The 20,205-nt window shown below is 43.7% G+C and overlaps 1 protein-coding gene across 4 annotated transcripts in view; it reads right to left on the reverse strand.

Moving 5' to 3' along the window:
• The window catches only part of UTRN (utrophin), a 406,557-nt gene that overhangs the window by 24,498 nt on the left and 361,854 nt on the right, over nt 1–20,205 (reverse strand). For all 4 annotated transcript variants that reach the window (XM_060753499.2, XM_060753500.2, XM_060753501.2 and 1 more), the window contains 4 exons: nt 19,702–19,767; nt 5,325–5,483; nt 2,778–3,021; nt 87–195 (listed from right to left, as the gene is read on the reverse strand). In XM_060753499.2, coding sequence (XP_060609482.2) covers nt 87–195; nt 2,778–3,021; nt 5,325–5,483; nt 19,702–19,767 — 578 coding nt within the window. The remainder of the gene's footprint in view (nt 1–86; nt 196–2,777; nt 3,022–5,324; nt 5,484–19,701; nt 19,768–20,205) is intronic.

The raw sequence follows: 20,205 nt of genomic DNA on the forward strand, positions 1-20,205 counted from the left end.
ACTTTTCTTACCTAATACAATGCACAATGTTGTAAGCAAATTCACAATGAATACAAAACTATCTTTATATTAGCCAAGTACCATACCTGTCTGATTAAACTGTGAGCTGGAATCTTGCTCAGGTGAATAGCTGAGGGCAGAATGCTGAGGTGAAGCACAGGAAGAACCCCCATTAACTCTGGACTCTGTTTCAGGCTAAAATAAAATTTAAACTATTTTTAAAAAACAAAAAACAGAAGCCTGCTGGATGGCATCGAATAATATTTAAAGGATATAGAGGAAGCCCAGCAAGGACTGGTGGACCTGAAATGCTTCAAACAGTTGATACAGTCTATTAAAAAGACCCTTAGGATTCCAGACTCTTTTTGATCTTGAAATCTAAGCACTGGTTAGTCCTGGTGAGACAGGAGACAGCCAACAAGCACCAGGTGCTGTAGGCTACATTTCAGAGGAAGGAACTAACAAAACCAACTCTGAGTATTCCTTGCATAAGAGAAACCCTTTGAAATTCATGGGGTTGCCATAAGTCAACAGGAAACTTGAAGGCAGATACACACATTAATCATAAGATCTTACACATGAAAGTTTGAAAAGCAGCCGACAGAAATGAAAACAAATCCCATCAAAAAAAGAGCAAGATTCTGGAACTGAGAGGCCCTATTGGCTCCCAGCAAAAAGCTTGTTTATCTGGTGATAAAACCATATGTAGCATCTCAGCCATCATCAGAATAGCCTTGATTGCAGTCCAAGCCTGCATTATTTAGCCTGATGGAGGGATTTCAGTGGAACAGAATTATAAGGCCTGAAGCGCCACTTTAAGTCAAAGAGGCTCATTTCTCTGTAGTGCAACAGGCACATTGTCCTGTAGATGGCATGAAGAGATGTTTGAAAGTTAGTTGTCCATGGTGCTTTTTTTTTACATTCATAGTTATGAATTCCATGCTCCATTGAAAAACTCTATGGTGATAACGCCAGAACATCACTTACATGTATTTATGCATACATGCTCTCTATACTTGTCAATATTTTGCCCAATGTAGTGAAAAATCTATAAAATCTATTTTTGTGAGTGAATATTCAGTCATATTTACCTCATCTGTCTTTCCAGTAGATTACAAAATAAAGTAGCTGCATATGTTTTTGCTACTATTTTTAACAAGCTGCAACTTGCTGTAGTATTGAAAAGTGGATACCATTTACTACTTTTGTTTGTTGTTTGTTATTAAGAAATTAAATTGATTTGCACAGCTTCAGCATTTTTGGGTGTGTGTGTGTGCACACCTTCAAGCTGCCTGTTGACGGATGGTGACCCTATAACTTTCCTAAGGTTTTCTTAGGTAAGGAATACTCAGAGGGGATTTTGTCAGTTCTTTCCTCTGAAATATAGCCTAAAGCATCTGGTATTCATTGGTGGACTCTCAGACAAGGTTGACCCTGTTTATCTTCCAAGTTCAGATGGGAACTGGTGCCTTAAAAGCATTTAGGGAACTATTTTCATACAGATTGCTTAAATAGGTCTTTAAAATCTCTGGAAGTAAGGAAGAGAGTTGAAGGAGTGAACAAAATTGTTTCATTATTTCCTCTTCTCTATAATTAACATGTCTTTGTCAAGCTGCCACATGCCAGCTCAGCTTCACCTCTAAGTTTGACATTGTAATCAATCTTTAGGACAAAAATGACAGCATCCCATGACAGCCACCAGTCCTTTGAGCTTGCTGAAATAAAAATAGCAAGTACACCTCCAAGGTAAGACCTGAAAGATTCATGTTCCAGGATACAGGAGTGAAAAATACTCCTCCAAGCAACATTCTGTGGTGTTCCACTGTATTGAGCAATATTTAACAGACTCAATTTTGTTTTTCTTCTCACAGACTCTGAGATAACATACCTACCTTGACAGGTTATTAACCTAATCAAAACTCTTTGGTCAACATATCACTATAATCAAGCAGACTTTAAAGAAAAGAGTGATAGACTGTTTTGCAAATGATGCATTAGTACAGCAAACGAATAATAGCATATACCACAAACTAACATATAGCTGTCAACATGTAGTTCATTTTCACAAAAGTGCATAATCATAGCTCTATTATTTTAGAAAAACCCTGAAGCTGCCAATGTGTTTTTTTGATTTAAAAATTATATACATGAGCAGAGTCCATATATTTTGAAAACTCTGTGCTGCTCGAATTTAAGGCTTAGTTACAAAGTTCACTCCTGTTACAAGAAGGGCAGAGAGCATTTTTTTAAACTTCACCCTGTAGTATTCAATCAAAATTTAATCTGAAGACCTGTGGGGCTCTAATGAGCATTGTTTAGAGGTGCATGAGCCATAAATAAAATGAATGATTGACAGAAATGATTGTTGCTGGAAGCTGCATGGAAAGTAGGAAACTGGTAAAAGGAAATTCCATGTTGCTTATTCCCTGCTCCCATTACAATGAGTTTTTGAGAATTCCATTCTTAATTGGTGAAGCCTGGATCCATTCCTTGGAATATATACGAGGCATCTAATAAACCAACTGAATTAATCATATGAAATACTTTACCACATGCATTTGGGCATGTGGTAAAGTATTTCATATGATTAATTCAGTTGGTGGTAAACTTTGCTTCTACCATACTTATAATAAAGACTTGAAAACAGAGATAATACAAAGCATACTGGGATTTTAAATGAAATTATACAGGAATGCATTTATTCCAGAAGGAAAGATGACATAGCATGCCCTCAAATAATATTCACCACCAGGAGACAATGACCGTGAGTGCCCTACCTGCTCAAGCAGCTGTCGTAGCCGGTGGAGCTGAGATTCCAACTGCTTATTATGATCTTCCAAAATCTGCATTCTAGCCTCCAGGCGACCTTTATGCTGCCGTAAAAGTTTGGCTTCTGCAATGAGTTCGGCATCTTCAGATGTGTGCTGTGGTGACACGGCTGAGTCTGGAGGTGAGCTCGGGGCATTAATCCCCTTTCGAAGATGCTGCTCCTTCAGTTGCTCATATTCCACCTGTAGCATCCTAATAAGCCAGAGTGAGAGGAATAAGTCTCCTGCCTTCACAGCCTTGTAGATACAAAGTAATTTAATTTAAAAGCAGCTCTTAAAAGTAACCTTTTTCTCACCATTACCTCATAGTTATTAGAACTTGATATCACAGCTACCAAGTTCTAATACACACTTTTCCATTTTCTTAGACACAGCTGAACAGGAGAAGGGCAGAGAAAGCTTGATATACACTGAAAAATGTATTGCCCAGGCACAAAAAGACTGTTTTAAGCACCTTACATGACCAGGGCTGAGAATGGCACCAATGTACTCAATTCATATATCAATCAACCCATTCTCTCAGATTGTCCTTTCACACTGTAACTCTAAGCAGTCATCTCATTAAATGCCTTTCCTTGACCTCCCTGTATATTCCCATGCTCTTTCTACTCCACATCCACCTATTCTCCCTCCACTCCCATTCCAGCTACTTAGAGCTGATCCATATAAAACAAGTCTGAACCGGCAGAATTTGAGCTGTCAATGCAAGAAGAGATCATGCCTCCCACAATCATTGGCTTGCCTTTTCTTGTGGTAGACTAAGGAATCTCTTTCCTTCCCAACTTCTCATTAGTTTCTGCAGATTAATTTTACAGCATTTGGAAAATGGTGTGGCTGAAGATTTAAAACTCTCATTACCTTCATGCCCTGCTAGTCACCTGATCATGAGCAGATTTAAAATGCAAGGAAAACAGAACTGTATGGTAGGGACAAGAAAGGTTGGTAAATTCCATTGGGAGGATTATTGCATATTTAAACCACAAAATAGAGATTCTTCACATGTTTCATGGCACCTATCAAACTACATTCATTCCACCTGGGAAAGGTCTATTTTATATACAGGAGTACATGTGAATCTCCATGACCTGTATATATGACACTGGAAAACTTTTAATGTGATAACTGTGTTTGGGTTTACACTGCCTGATGATCGAAGTAATAAAGATGATGTCATGTTCACACATTCAGATCACCAACTGGTGCAGCAGCCAGTGAATTGTGAGCATGTTTGTACAAATAACCCAAACATCAAATTTTTATTTTTTAATTAATTCTGAGGATGTGGAATCATAAAATCTTAAGAATTGGAAGGGGACAGAGACATCATCTAGTTCAATCCCTGTCATACAGGAATACATAATTACAGTACTTCTGTGGTGAAGGCACTGGGCAAATCTGGCTGTGAAGTGGAGACTGTGAAGTGGATGAACACAATGTAACATAGAGAGGCTTGTGCCAGACAGGATATGGAGCTGAAATAGACAGGGTTTAGCTTTGACAGACACATGATATGGATCTGACCGAAAAGCAGAAGATGACAGACACAAGGTTTGCATTTCTCAGAGATGAGACAGTTAGTCAGAAAAGAAAACTCCCTCCAGTTTGGGGAGTTGTAGAAGAGTTAAAGTCTTATATTGCTGATTTTTAAAAATCAACATGTATTTTTTAATGTTCACCATAAAAGCCTGCAGGTCCATAGTTAAGGGGTGACTCTGAGGGCCATAACCTCAATCCAAAAAAGATCAGATAGAGAGGAAAAACGACATGGTGAATGGCAAGCTTCAAAGGCAACCTGGGAGAAAGGAAGCAACCTGGGAGAAAGGATCAGTCATAAAGCTCCTCCCATATCTTCTCAAAAACCTCCAAGAAAGGTGACTGCTCCCTCCACAAAAGTCTATACCACTGTTAAGTAGCTTAATTTTGTGGTTCTAGTGCCTAAGCAGGAAAAAAAATGAACATGCCTTATAACAAGTTAAGTGTACGTCTTCCCCTTTGGCATGAAAAAGCATACCTTTACACTGAGTACAGGATCTCCTCATAAAAAGAACAGTATAACACAGCCTACATCAAATCTTGTCTAAAGAAGAATAGAAGAACAATTGAAAGGATAATTTTCTATATGGCAACTTGGGGACTGGGTTTGATGTAACTGGAATGGGACGGCTGTTTAGGTTTCAGGTGTGAGCTGAGCAGGTTTTAGTGACTTACCATTGACAGTAAAAGCTCCAATATGGGAAGAATAAAGATCCGAGGGGAAAAAGAGGAAAGCACTTAGGGAAATGTTGCAGCCGGACAAGGAAAGGGACAAGTTCCTCCAGTTAAATTTTGAAGAATTAGCTGGGGTTTTTTGTTGTTGTTGTTCTTGCTTCACCGTGTTCTGATTTCCCCCTCATCCACAGTAAAGCTCTGGCATTTCTCAACCAAGTTTCAAACATAAACACATATATTAGAAAACTTTGAAGAAACCTCAGTCTTTACAAGGAGAGACAACACCACCTTTGCTCCTCCTCAAGGTCGGCAATGATGCGCTCAAGCTCCCCTCGTTCCTCCTTCTCTACTGACTTCAAGATCTGCGCTGGGCTCTGTGGCTGACTCACAGGTGACTCCCCTCCCAGAGTCTGGCAGTACTGCTGGATCAGGGCATGTTCATCCTCGCTAGAGATAAAGGGAACTAGCATAAATAACTTTCACAAGAATGAACATTGCTATAAATTGTTTCAGAATACATTTAGAATGAAGCCTTCTTGAGTTTACACATCTTGTGGGATAGCTGTAAGATTGCTTGAAGAAGAAAAATTATTCTCAATTGTTGCCTTTACTTTTTTTTTTTTTTTACTTTGGCCCAGTTTACACTTCTATAGAGGTTGCCTTGAATAATTAAGTACAGATTCCCACTGTTAGCCACCTTGAGTCCTTCTGCGGAGGTCGAGATAGGACGAGATACAAATTTCCAAAATAATAAATAAATAAATTCCCACAATGTTTGGGGTGGTTGGATGTTTATTTAGCAAGGATCTGAACCCAAGCAAATTAATTCTTTTATTTGCAACTAAACAACAACAGCAGATGAACCTTTCAAAAACACTTGCAATATTCTCTCCACAGTCTGTTCTTTGGCCATCTGTTTACTCAGTTAAACTGTTGATTCCTGCATAGCAAATTTTTCATTATAACTAACTCAAGAACCTTTGAAAAATTAAATAATAACAAAAATATGCAAACAGTGTAAAACTGGAGAAAGAAAACATTTTTAGATTATACTTTAAAAAGAAACAGGCATATAAAAGGAGGGGGCATTCCTAGTGGCAGGCAACTACAGAAATGAGAGGATCATACATTAGGAATGTCAATAATAGTTAGAAGAACTTAGTTATCAAGAGTATTCTGCCCTCCAACTACACAGTATGACAATCTACATAGCCACCACACACAGATTAAGCCATTCAGTATAAATCACAGTTGGTACTACACAAAGTTTCCTGCAGAATAAAAAGCCTCCAGAGCGTCAAATGTGTGGGTGAAGCCACACAACTATAATCCAAGAGAGATCAGGATAAGAGAAAATATTATTTTCTTTAATGAGGTGTAATTATCCTCAAAACAATTACTTTACAATAATAATTTTGTATGCAAAAATTCAGACACATATGGAGAAAAGCTTTTGCTAAAAGAGTCATAGAGGTGGGAAGTTAAGTCCACCAAAGCCCTTCCTTGCTTTGAAAAGTCATTTGGGTACTATTACAGTGGTAGGCAGAGTGTAGCCCAGATGGATTGTGCAATCACTGACCTTCCTCAAGTTCCCGGGCACATGCAAAGAGGGGTAATTTACTTTTCAAATAGGTTCCATAGCCTAATGAAATATTTAATCTTTTTTTAAAAAAGAGGCCACTCTTGCTGAGGAGTTGGTCATTATTAGCAAAACATGGGGTCCAACCACACTGTCCTCCAGACTATAATCGCCAGTCCTCAATCTGTAATTTTTTAAAAAGAAAAAGCTCCCCAATGCCTTGATAGGATACAAACCACAGTAACCACTAGGGGTGTGCAGTTTGGCAAAACCTGTGCCATTTTCAGTGTCTGGTTTTTGGCTGCCCCCCATTTTATTTTTAGGGAACTTCCCAAATTCAAGAGGGGTTTCTTTTCATGCTGGAAAGATTTGGTCCATTGGCGCCAAAGGGGAAACTTTAGAAATAATACTTGCTTTGATTAAATTTAGGCTTATCAGCATGAAACTCACCTCACTTATAAGCCACATCTTCTAGAGCAAACACACCAAATTTCAGAACATTTCACCAATCCACTATTTTTTTTTGACATTTTCAAGGTTTTTACCATAACATTTTAAAAAAAAATCCCACAAGAAGGGGTTCTGGAAATTGAAGTCCCAAGCACATGCCACAAGAAGGGAGATGAATGGACACAGTTAGCCAGTCCTCTGGCTGTGAAAGAAAGTGAGAAACAGACAGAGATAAACCTCAACTCCTACCATGCCCCAGGAAGGACACAAGTCTTCTTCAATGCTTGTGCTGCACAAAGTACTCCTGGGAAAGCAAGTTCTCATTTTCCTCAAGCAGGCACGAGGGGGGTGGGGGTGGGAAGGGATGGAGGACCCTTCTGGGAAAGAAAGCAAAGGCAGAGCTGCAGCTTTTCTGATTAGTGAGAGTGTGTGTGCATATACTGTACAGATACACACAGAGACATGCACCCATTGTTAGTCCAAACATGCATCCTTTCTGTCATCTGTCTTCATTTAGTTATAGCCAGAGGCAGCTTTGACACTAGATCATCGTCAACTGTAACTTCTTAGCCATGAAAGCTTTAATGCAAGTTTCAATTTTATGGCACTATAAAGTTAATCAAAGCAAGTATTATTTCTCAGAAATACATGGCATGCCTGAGCCACTAGCAACCTGAGATAGAGCTGCCAGCTGAATACGAAGTGTAGGAAAATAATTTTAAACTAAATTGAAGAATCTGATTACAGTCATCATGTTTGCTAAAAATAAAAAGTCTAAATCTCTTTAAATTATAGGGTTCAGTGACTGCTTTTGAGCATCATAATCAAAGGCAACATTATTTTTAAGAACAGGGGGCACCTTGATGCTGATAGGAAAGTTCAGGAGCATGTATCATTTTGGATTATGATTATTCTAAATTTATTATAATTCAAAACCAAAAAAGGCAGTTGTATGTTCAAATTTCAGTTTCATATATTAAACACAACAATTGAAATGAATATTTATCTCTCTCTCTTTTTACTTTCTTTCAACAAAGCTTGTTTCTCAAAGTTGGGACCTGCTTATTCAGCACATATACAGAACAATCTTCTATGTCTTCAGAGTCATTTTGGGTCTCCAAAGAATAAAGTACTCAAATACAAACTTAAGTCAAACCCTTCATTCGCCTGACAACTTTGCTAGTGACAAGCATAAGATTGTGATAAGTAAGTGTCAACACCACACACAATGGCAAATTGTGCAGTGCACTGTTTCAAACTTAGAAGTGTAGAAGAGAACAAAGAGGAGGTTTATTGATTTGTCTATTATAAGCAACATGCTTTGCAACTGATAATGTTGTTCTTCACTGAAGAATCACCTGACCAAAAAAAAGCTATTTATAGAAAAAAATGTAGCCTTCTTGTGGACTTTTTTTACCACTTCTCATCTGCTTTTCCAATTGATTGGTCTGAAAAGCAGAACATTGTGTCAGCTCACATGCCACCAATTTAAGATAGATCTATTAGTTGCACAGCAATCCCAGTTGAAAGCTTCCATGCTGGACACATGATTCATGCCTGAATAAAGGACAAGAAGCCATGAGAAAAGCCTCAGGCACTAAATGAAAAAGATGTTGAAAATCCAGCTCCAAAGCAGTTAAGGAGACAGAACCTATGTATCAATCTTAGCACAATAGTTATTATTTGCCCAAGACTGTAAGATTATTTTAGCTAACGACAACAATGTCATACTATAGATGAAGGTCAACAGAAATCAGAACACACTTACAACAGAGATGGGTGTTGTAAAGTGTTCTCTAAATTAAAGCTATTCTTGCCCTTTGACCTCTTTTCCTAAGAGATGCACCTGACATAGATACCACTGAAAAGACTTTAAGACCTAAAGAGAATTGGATTTCGTTTTTTAAACTCTATATAAATGTACAAATTGTATACATGTCATTCTGTGCCTTCACGTAGTTTTTGTAAGGTGACCCTATGACAGGATTTTACTAAAAAGATTTGTTCAGAGGGAGTTTGCCATTGGCTTCCTTTGAAGCCAACAGAGAGTGACTTGTCCAAGGTCATCCAGTGGGTTCCTTGGCTGAGTAAGAATTAGAAACCTGGTCTCCATAGTTTTTATTATTATTATTATTATTATTATTATTATTTTATTAAACTTTATTTGTACCCCGCTAGCATCTCCCGAAGGATTCGATGCGGCTTACACAGGCCGAGGCCTCAACACACAACACAACAATACAATCTAAGCAAATCAAACAATTAAAAACAGAATAAAGCAAAATAAACAACAGGCGCAATACAGTAAACACAATAAAACTGGGCCAGGCCAGAGCAATGGGTACAAGATTTAAAGTGCTGATGTGACAGGAGGTGTATACAGGGCTTCCAGGGCAAGTGCGATGTGCCATGTGCAGCAATCATTGGTTCTGATAAAGTGCTTATGGGACTTGGTGGTGGAGATTCCCTAATCTGGGAAGGCGCATCGGAAAAGCCAGGTCTTCAAGTTCATTCTGAAGACAGCCAATATAGGGGCCTGTCTAAGGTCTTTGGGGAGGGTGTTCCAGAGTTGGGGGGCCATCACGGAAAAGGCCCTGTCCCGCATCCCCACCAAGCGCGCTTGCGACGCCGGTGGGATCACAAGTAGGGCCTCTCCAGATGAGCGAAGAGAACGTGTGGGTTCGTAGATGGAAATGCGGTCACGCAGGTAGGCTGGTCCCAAACCGTTCAGGGCTTTGTAGGTAAGCACCTGCACCTTGAATTGGGCTCGGAAAATAAATGGCAGCCAGTGGAGCTCCTTGAACAGGAGGGTTGACCTCTCTCTGAACGGGGCCCCAGTTAGCATCCTGGCTGCTGATCGTTGGACTAGTTGGAGCTTCCGAGCCGTCTTCAAGGGCAGCCCCACGTAGAGCACATTGCAGTAATCCAATGCAATCTAGTATTTAAACCACTGCAATCTAGTATTTAAACCACTGTATCATGCTGGTTCTTTATTAAAAAGTAACAACAGTTTAATCATGCTTTCTGTTGATTTATGTGCCATTTACTGTAAAAACCTGCAACAGGTTTATTGTAAACCTATTGACTGTCCCTAAAAGCCACCTTTGGTACCATTCTGGGAGAAAGGGGGCATACTAAATAAATAAAATACCCAATTATTAAGGATGGCTTTACCATCTGCACTGCACTGTACTGAATTCAAAGATCTTGCTTAACTCCAAATGGCTTATAATCAGGTTAATTGAAGAAGCATGTCCACCAATCTGGACCCAAGCTCATGCCAGACCCTTCTTTAAGTATTGTCACCAAACAAGATAAAGGCAGATAGCTAAGAGAGAATTGACATTTTCAGTGGTGTGTATCCATTATTTGTGTACCACAAGTGAAGTTCTCTAACTGATATTATTGGGAGGTTAAATAAACAAATTAATAATACACTGCCTTCAAATCACCTTGGCAATTTTATAACTTCAGAAAGTACCAATCTTCTCCTTCACTGAAGGGTCCAGGTATTTTCATAGATTCCCCATTTCCCACATTAATTCTGACAAGCGTTAAATGATCCGGAAAGGAGGAATATTTCTAAGGAAAGGCTTTGCCCTTCATAAAAATCTTGCTCCTTTTAACCTTGTTCTTGCGCGTACATTATTGCTATGAGGACAGGATACTTATATGCCGACATGGAAAAGTGCATTTACTAGTTTTACCTTGTGCTGAAAACATTATTCATGCTACATTGCTAAATAAGAGGAAGCATATATTACCATAAACAAATAAAATGCTCACTCACACAGTACTTTGTTATTTTTAAAAGCTTAAACATGAATATAATTGCTCCACCATTTCCAACATAAGTAACAGCAATTATCTAAGAAATACAGTTGCTTTACTGAGTTTCCTGAAACAAAGTAAGGGAAGTAAATACATAAAAGCTTCATTATCATGTCTTTGTACTGTCTCACCTTCTTTTTGCACATGGAAACAAAGTGAAAGTAATAGGCCAGGAAAATAAAAAATTGCTCTCTATCTTTAAATTTCTTTGGTGTGGAAACAATCTTTTTATTCTTTTTGTCATAATTATTGCATATGTTATAAGACTCTGAACCCAGGTACTATTTATCCAAATTCATTATTCATATTACTGGCAGTCTTTAGAAGGAGCTTGAAAATGTGGTTGTTCCAGTGTGCCTTCCCAGAATAAGGAATCCTAAGCAATATGTCCTTAATGCACCTTATGAATTGTCTGCTCGTTTACCTATCCCAAAACACTCCTCCTATCTTCCTTGAACTCCCCAGCTTTTTAACTTTAAATGTTCACATTTGGCCCTGCCTCATGTTTTAAAAATGTGTCGCGTTATTACTGTATTGTTTTTGCTTTTCTAAGTTATTTATTGTTTTGTTGTGATTGTTTTGTTATGTTGTGTGGCTTGGCCTCTTGTAAGCCGCACCGAGTCCTGCAGGAGATGGTAGCGGGGTATAAGAACAATAAATAAATAAATAAATAAATAAATTCATTATTTTTTAACAGTGGTTAAGCTCTCTCAAGCAGGTGTGTGTCTTAATACCTTTTATCTGGATAAAGTCTTCTTTTCACTACTGGCCACAATAATAGTTTACCTGTTACAGGTGTACGCATGTTAACCATGCTTTACCTAAAAATAAAGTAGGGAGGGTATTGTTCTATTATATGAGCGGAGGCCACAAGGGGGTGCTAGAGAGAAAACAATAGTCCACTTTATGGAGGTGGAGGGTTGGCTGAAGGGGTGTAAAACCATTTCCTCCTGTTTTCCTGTTATTCCCCCCACCCATGTCCCCATTGTGGAACAACCCTCCTTTATGATATGGGAAAGGGAGGGGGAACTCCGTAAAATGGACTATTCTTCTTTCTCTAGTGCTTCTTAGTGACCTCTGCCTGGATAATGGAACAGTACCGTAAGAAGCTACTTTGCAAAACACTGTTAGAAGGAAACCTAGATTAGTATTAATCCTGACTATTACTCCATATTCTTAATGATATATTATGATTAAGACTGAAGAGGGATGAGACAGAGAACTGAACTTCAGAATTTTGTGTAAGAATTAATTTAAGAAGTGTACAAAAATTAAATTTACATGATGTAAACTTAAGCTATGGTTTAATAATCAATAAAGGGTTAAACACTGCTCAAAACAATTCTTTCAACACTTTCATTTTCTTTACTACCCTGTTGCCAACTAGTTTCTGATTTTACCCAACTGTTGACATTGCCCTATTGTCATTCAAAGCTAGTCCTTTAGACCATGATACTTATCAAGTTGATTCAAAAACAAAAGGTCAAGGGAACAGAATGGTAGTAGTAATTTATTTGTTAACATTTAACTTCCAACCTTACATGGCAGATTTTCCAATGAAAGGAAAATTGAGGACTTAAAGTCGAACTTGGTAATTATCTGCCGAAGTACATCAAAGCCTCTTCAGATGGGATTTTGCTTGGCAAGCTGATAAACAGATAAACCAAGTAAAGAAATGCCTTCCAAAAAGCTGCGATGGCCAACATTCTAGATTTTTTTCCCCTGGCCAATTAACAAGAGTTAGTTTTAAAGTTTTGTAATGTTATCAACACCTCTGAATATTTGTGGCGATCCAAATATGTTCATACAAACTTGTTGTTTATTTAATTTTCTGCCAAACTACCCCCCCCCCCCCCGCAACATTTGGATGATTCTTTTCTAGAATTATATTATTTGAAACAAATCAGTTCCAAAAATGGTAGGTTACATACCGGTGACCATCTTTCTTCGAGTGGTGCTCTGCGAATTCACACTTGTGGAGAGACTGCGCCTGCGCGGGCTCCAACGGAAACTTCTACATTTTAAAACTTTCAAGTTTTGGCGGTAACCCCGCCCAGCCTCGGCAGGGGATAAAAGGGCGCCCCGCGCACACCGATCCAATTCCTACGCCGCTACGGTAGCGAGAAATTGGAGGTTTGCATAGAGGGGAGGCTGGGCGGGTTAGTGTGAATTCGCAGAGCACCACTCGAAGAAAGATGGTCACAGGTATGTAACCTACCATTTTTCTTCGTGGTCTCTGCGAATGCACACTTGTGGAGACTAGCAAGCTCAGGTCCCGGAGGCGGGAAAAATGCAAACCGACTAGTCGAATCAAGGGCCAAACAATTTTATTAAGTGCAAACAATTACCAAACAAGAGATTGCAATCACTTCCGAAGAAGGGTACCGTGCATAACCTTATGGGAGTACATGATCCTCCCGGTCACGTGAGGGTGACCACTTAACAGTGAAAGACACTCAATAAATGAGGGCATTCTTGAACAATAAGAACTGTTTCATGACCCTTGAATTAAAACACATGGTGATTTCCGAAGACACTCATTGCAATGAGGGCACATTAAGTGGTTACACAAAACAGTTTTGTTAACAAGTGCAAAACACATTAGCAAGGCAAAAAAGGTGTCGATATCGACACAAACAGTACCCGTGGTGAGCCCCATTAGGCTGTAGTGCAAGGTTGCCTGTGCCTCAGGCAGTAAGGCATCAAGTGTAAAGGTGTAATTACATTAACTGGCACCGGTAAACAATTGAATTCAAGTAGAACATGGTAAATAACATTCACAACAATGTACGGTACCGAAGAAGGTCTCGGTACCGACCAGCACAAGAAAAACTCTTTGGGTCCTACGAAGGACACGATCCCAAAATCGCCCTCCCAAAGGCCATGTCAGGTGTACACCTGGTATTCAGTCTATAATGTGAGACAAATGTCTGAGGGTTTTTCCAAATGGCCGCCTTGCAAATAGCGTCCAGGGGAATTCCCTTAAGGAGGGCTGTCAAAGCCGCCATAGCCCTGGTTGACCGAGCCCGGACAACCAAAGGGGGTTGCTGTCGAGCAAGCTGGTAACAAAGCTCGATTGTCGAGGTGATCCAATGGGACAGGCGTTGCGCCGTGACCGGTAAGCCCAATTTCTCACGGGCATACGCCACGAACAGTCTCTGAGTCCTTCGAGACCGAGCAGTTCTGTCCCTATAACAAAGCAAAGCCCTCCGCACATCGAGCATATGAAGTTTTTTCTCTCTCGGGGTGGAGGGAGACTGACACAACGAGGGAAGGACAATGTCTTCATTCACGTGAAAGGGGGACACAACTTTGGGAAGGAAGTTCACGTCGGTACGGAGGACTGCTCTGTCCTCGTGGACAACAAAATATGGTTCGTCCACACGCAGTGCTGCAAGTTCCGAAGGCCTACGGGCCGAGGTGATAGCAACAAGAAATGCTACTTTCCACGACAAAAGTCGAAGGTCGACCGATGTCATTGGTTCAAAAGGCTCTTGTGCGAGTCGGGCTAGCATAAGGTCGAGGTCCCACCCCGGAGTCGGGGAGCGGACTGGGGGGTGTAAGTTGTTGAAACCCCGCAGAAAGGTCTTCACGGAGCTCTCCTTAAACAAGGAGGCCTCTCCTGTTCGCTGAAGCTGCCAAGAGATGGCTGCCAAGTGAGACTTGAGCGATGACAACGACAAGCCTCGTTCGGTAAGGTGTAGCAGGAACGAGAGGACCGACGGTATCGAAGGCTGGTGGTCGTCAAGGCCTTTCTCGGAGAGGAAGGCCTGAAAGCGGTTGAGGCACGCTGAGTAGCACTTTTTGGTTGCTGGCTTGTGAGCTGCCTCCAGGATCGGGAGGACTTCTGGACACAGGGACCTCAGAACTGGATCCTCCACGCCGAAAGATGCAGAGAAGCGAGGTCGGGGTGGAGAAGTTGACCGTCTTCCCGGGAGAGTAGATCCTGCCGAAGTGGAAGGCGTCTCATCCGTCCCTCGGATAGTTGGAGAAGGACCGAGAACCACGGTTGTCGTGGCCATTCTGGCGCGATCAAGATGCAGTTCGTTTGCGCCGACTGGATTCTCTCGATCACCCTCGGGATGAGCGGGAAGGGAGGGAAGATGTAGAGCAGATGCCGCGACCAGTCTAGGAGGAACGCGTCCCCGAGACACCCCGGTACCGTGTTCGGAGCAAGCCGGGCACCGAACTGAGGCAGCTGAGCGTTTTGCGGCGACGCGAAGAGGTCTGCGGTCGGGAGGCCCCAATCCCTGAAGATCTTGGCCAACTCGTCGGGGTTCAACCTCCACTCGTGAGATGTTGCCTTGGTTCTGCTGAGTGCGTCGGCCTCGACGTTGACCTCTCCCGGGAGGTGCAAGGCTGTTATCGACACCGACCTGGCCACACACCAGTCCCAAAGTTCCAGCGACAGCTTGAGAAGTTTTCTCGAGCCTGTTCCTCCCTGCTTGTTCACATAGAACATTGCCACCATGTTGTCCGTGAGGATCTGGACCGACTTCCCCGCCACCAGGAGAGCAAACGCCCTCAGGGCTTTGAAGATTGCCAGCAGTTCCAAGTAGTTTATGTGGCACTGCTTCTCCTGTGGAGACCAGAGATCGTGGACTGAGAGATCTCCTGTATGGCATCCCCATGCGAACATCGAGGCGTCTGTCGTTATTGTGACAGCCGGGGGTTCTGGGTGGAATGGAACGCCTCTGCAGACATGCTGGCGGTTCATCCACCAGTTTAGGGAGTCCTTTACCGACTTCGGTATCAGCAGGTGTTTCGTAGGACTGTCCCGCATGGGATTGAAGTGGTCCAAGAACCATCTCTGGAGGGGACGGAAGCGGAGCCTTGCCAATGGTGTCACCATCACCGTGGAGGCCATGTGCCCGAGGAGGATCTGTATCTGCTTCGCGGGGACCACTCGGGATCGACGCACCTTGAGCGCCTCGGCACGAAGAGCCCTGAACCTCTCCTCCGGAAGGAAGATTGTCTGGGAGAGAGAATCGAACATGGCGCCGATGAACTTTATGCAGGTGGTGGGCTCGAGATGGGACTTCTCCTCGTTCAGCTGGAGGCCGAGGTCTTCGAGGAGAGAAAGCGTCTTTGCCACTTGAAGGCGCAGAAGGTCCGGGGAGCGTGCTGCCAACAACCAGTCGTCTAGGTACGGGAAAATGCGGATTTTTTCCCTCCTGAGGGCTGCCGCGACCACCGACACGCATTTGGTGAAGGTTCTCGGTGCCGTCACGAGACCGAACGGGAGGACGTTGAAGACGTACGTCTGCCCTGCTACCCTGAAGGCCAGGAAGCGCCTGTGATGCTTTCTGATGGAAAGATGAAAGTAAGCGTCTCGAAGATTGACGGACGCGAAGAAGTCCCCATGTCTGAGGAGCGGGAGAATGGACGATACCGTCACCATCCGAAACTTTTGAGGTTCGATGAAGGAGTTTAAGTCCCTGAGGTCGAGGATGGGGCGGAGGGAGCCGTCCGGCTTTGGGACAGTAAAGTATCTGGAGAAGAAGGCTCGATGGTTTTGAGAGTCCGGGAGAGGGGAAATTGCCCCCTTTAGAAGCAAGGTCTCGACCTCCTTCAGAATGGCTGAGGACGGTTCGGTATCAACAATTTGTCCCGTTGGTGGGAGCTCTTCGAACTCCAATGCATAACCTTCGTCGACAATCTTTAAAACCCATGCATCTGAGGTGATATTTTCCCATGCAGGGAGAAAGTTTGTCAGGCGATCCCCGAACGGTGTCGAGCCGGATGGAAGGAAGAGGGCGGGTACCATCGGGAGGGACATGGGAACAACATCTGTAACGAAAGAGCAAACGGTATCGTCCATTAGGGCGTCAAATGCGGCGCCTGGCTTGGTTGCCTCCAGAGGCCTGGCGGGATCGGGAGCGTTGCTGCTGGTGCTGCCTTCTCTGTTGCTGTGGTTGTTGAGGGTGGGTTTGCTGGGAGGCATGCAGAGGGCGGGTAGGCTGCCGGTACTGTATGGTGCGGTACGGGACCGTGTGTCGGCGTTTGTACTGGAACCATCTGGTCCTCTGCGCCTGGTTCTGATTCTCGAACCCACACTTCGAAGCCAAGGTCTTGAAGTCGTGATTTGACTTCAGTTTGTCGTCCGTTCCCGCGTTGAAGAGTCCCAAGGTATCGAACGGGAGGTCCTCGATCACCTGCCTCGAGGATGTAGAGAGGCCAGAGGATCTGAGCCATGCATGTCTCCTGATTGCCACGGCGTGAGCAATCATCTTGCCCGCGGTGTCTCCCGTGTGTTTGGCCATCTGCATCTGGTGATGGGCCAGAGAGTTCGCCTCCTGAGCCAGGGTGGAAAGGGCAGAGCGGTCCTCTTCAGACATTCTTTGGAAGAGTGGTGCTGCTTTCTCCCAAAAAATTTGTTGGTATGCGCCCATACAAGCGCCATAATTGGCCATGCGGGCCAACAGGAGGGCACCGGAGTATAGCTTCCTGCCCACTGCATCGAATCTCTTCCCCTCACGGTCGGACGGCGCCGACGATTGCCTTCCGAACCCCTGAGCCGCCTTCACGACCACCGAGTTAGGGTCGGGATGGTGTTTCAGCCACTCCAAGCCCTCATCGTCCGTTCTATACCAAGATTCGATCTTCTTAGAGGTTGGAGGGATGGAGGAAGGGGTCTTCCAGGAGCCCTGGATCACTTCCAGGAGGTAGGGAAGGAAGGGCAGAAGAGGAGCAGGTGGGGATTCCGCTTGCACCCTTTTAAACACCGGGTCTTGTACTGCCTTGGAAGTCTGCTTGACCTCTAGGCCCAGTGCTTCAGCCATATGAGCCATTTGATCTGCAAAGGCTCGGACATTGTCAGTAGGAGATGGAGGGTCAGCCTCATAGGCGTCGTGAGTAGGTGATCTCTCGATCCCGAGAGATAACACAGACCCCGAGTGTACCGATCCCGGCAACTCGCCATCTTCTTCTTCGTCGTCAGCTGCCACTGACTGAGGAGGAGGGGATGAGGAGACATCTCTACTCAGGCACTGCAGCGGGGCCGCTGGAGGGGCTTTCGAGGTTGAAGCCTGATTGGCATGGGCCAGGGCCAGTCTCATAGTCTGCCTGCCCCTTTCCGGAGTCTCCAGCACTGGAGAAGTCTCCTGTCTTGCCGTCACAGTTGTCAAAGCCGCGAGCGATGGGAAAAGCTCCTGTCTGGCTGTCACATGCCGAGTTGGTGCCTCGATCACCGTGTCCACCGAAATCACCGGGGACTCGGGTTGCTCCGATGGCAGCTCTGGCAAGGGCTGCGGCTCCTGGGTAGGTTGAGGGGCCGGCTGGGGTTCGACCGGATGCAAAGGCGACGACCTCGCCGACGAGGTGGCCGAGGAGGCGGTGGTTTGCTTTCGGGAAGAAGAAGACGAGGATGGAGGCGGCATCGTCTTCTTCTTCTTTGCCGGCGGCTGAGCTGTCTTCGACACCGACTTGCCCGGGGTGGGCGTGACGGAGGAAGAGGTAGAGGCACGCCGAGACTCCTCTTGAGACCGGCGGAAGGCAATACGAACCGCCGTGGAAGATGGCGGAGTCGCCGACGTCGACCTCGTGGACCTGATCGATCTCACCGACGCCACAGAACTGGTGGAAGAGTGCCGGATGCATACGGTCTCGGTCGTGACCGTGCAAGGAGCCTTCTGCTTCGTAGGCTTTGCAGCCTTGGAAGCTCTCGACACCGAAGCCTTAGAGGTTGTCGACATAGCTGCTCTCGGCCTCTTCTGTGCAGCCTTCTTCGCCCTTGTCTGGCGAGGCTCGGCCTCCGCCGATGGGCCAACAGGTCTTGGTGTCGATGCTGCCTTCGACGTCGAAGCTGATGTCGAAGGCCTAGATATCGCAGCCGACGTCGACGCCGATGTCGATGTCGAAGGTACCGGAGCCAACGTCTGCTGATACAGAAGGTATCGAAGCCGGTGGACCCGATTTTTACGGGACTGTGCCGTCAACGATTGACAATGACGGCACGAAGAAGTAATGTGTGCCTCACCGAGACACAAAAGGCAAAGAGCGTGTTTGTCCGAGTCAGGGATCTTCCTCGGACAATTCGCGCATCTTTTGAAACGAGTTGTTGACATAATCTGGTCAAACAACTCGAGGAAAAACTCTGACGAGAAGCTATCCAACTAGAAGTATCGAAGCGAGCCATGCGGCGGAAAAAAAGGAATTGGATCAGTGTGCGCGGGGTGCCCTTTTATCCCCTGCCGGGGCTGGGCGGGGTTACCGCCAAAACTTGAAAGTTTTAAAATGTAGAAGTTTCCGTTGGAGCCCGCGCAGGCGCAGTCTCTCCACAAGTGTGCATTCGCAGAGACCACGAAGAAAAATTATGATTTAGTTATCCTTATCCCTCAAATTCACTAGATATACAAACCACAACTTTTATATGTTATTGGTGCCTAGCCAGTGACTACATATACATGAGAAGAATAAAAAGGAGATTGTTAAAATTGCCAATAAAGCTAACTGTGTGCATTGGTAAGAACCTATGCTATGGCTTTTTATAAACTACTTTTCTGTGAAACAAGAATCGCTACCCACAAAGAAAAAATTGCATCAGCTATCCAAATACCAAAAGTTTAGAGTACAAATCTGAATGGAAATAATACTAGGTATTATATTACATATTATCATATGCAATTTACAGAATGAACTTACATGACTATGACAAAGTAGTATTAGTGTAGGTCACTAGGAAGATATCATTATTACACATTTGCTAGAAGCTAACATTCATAACAATTGGAGATGAATTTATCAGACAGTGATAATCAAATGTGTTGACATTTTCTGGCAATTATACTTCCTTAATCTACTTACACACTTCCTGTGGTGGAGCTACCATCTGTGAACAAAGAACCATTGGTCCGTTCCATCTGGGCTAGTCTAAAAAGAGAAAGAGGAATTCAAGTAAGAAAAAAGGCAAGTTCTACATCAATTTTAGTTGAAGCAACTGCAGTATTTATGGGGAGAGTTAGGAAGCCTTCATCAGCTGGCGGCAGCAAAGGGAAGCCTCTCACCTCTCGCAGAGGTGTGGTTATGATGATAAAAAATGGTTAAATCCCCAAACTGCCCCCCCCCCCCAGGATGAGTATGACTATTATGCGATGGCAACTAATATGCAAGGAAATAAGATACTTCCATTTCACGTGACTATTTATTTTAGGAACAAGAAAAGGGTAAGAGTGTCATGGTGTAAGTCAGTTTATGAAAATCATGTTGTTGTTGTTCATTCGTTCAGTCGTCTCCGACTCTTCGTGACCTCATGGACCAGCCCACGCCAGAGCTCCCTGTCGGCCGTCACCACCTCCAGCTCCTTCAAGG

This window comes from Anolis sagrei, chromosome 1 (genome assembly GCF_037176765.1).
Source record: "Anolis sagrei isolate rAnoSag1 chromosome 1, rAnoSag1.mat, whole genome shotgun sequence".
Taxonomy (NCBI): domain Eukaryota; kingdom Metazoa; phylum Chordata; class Lepidosauria; order Squamata; family Dactyloidae; genus Anolis; species Anolis sagrei.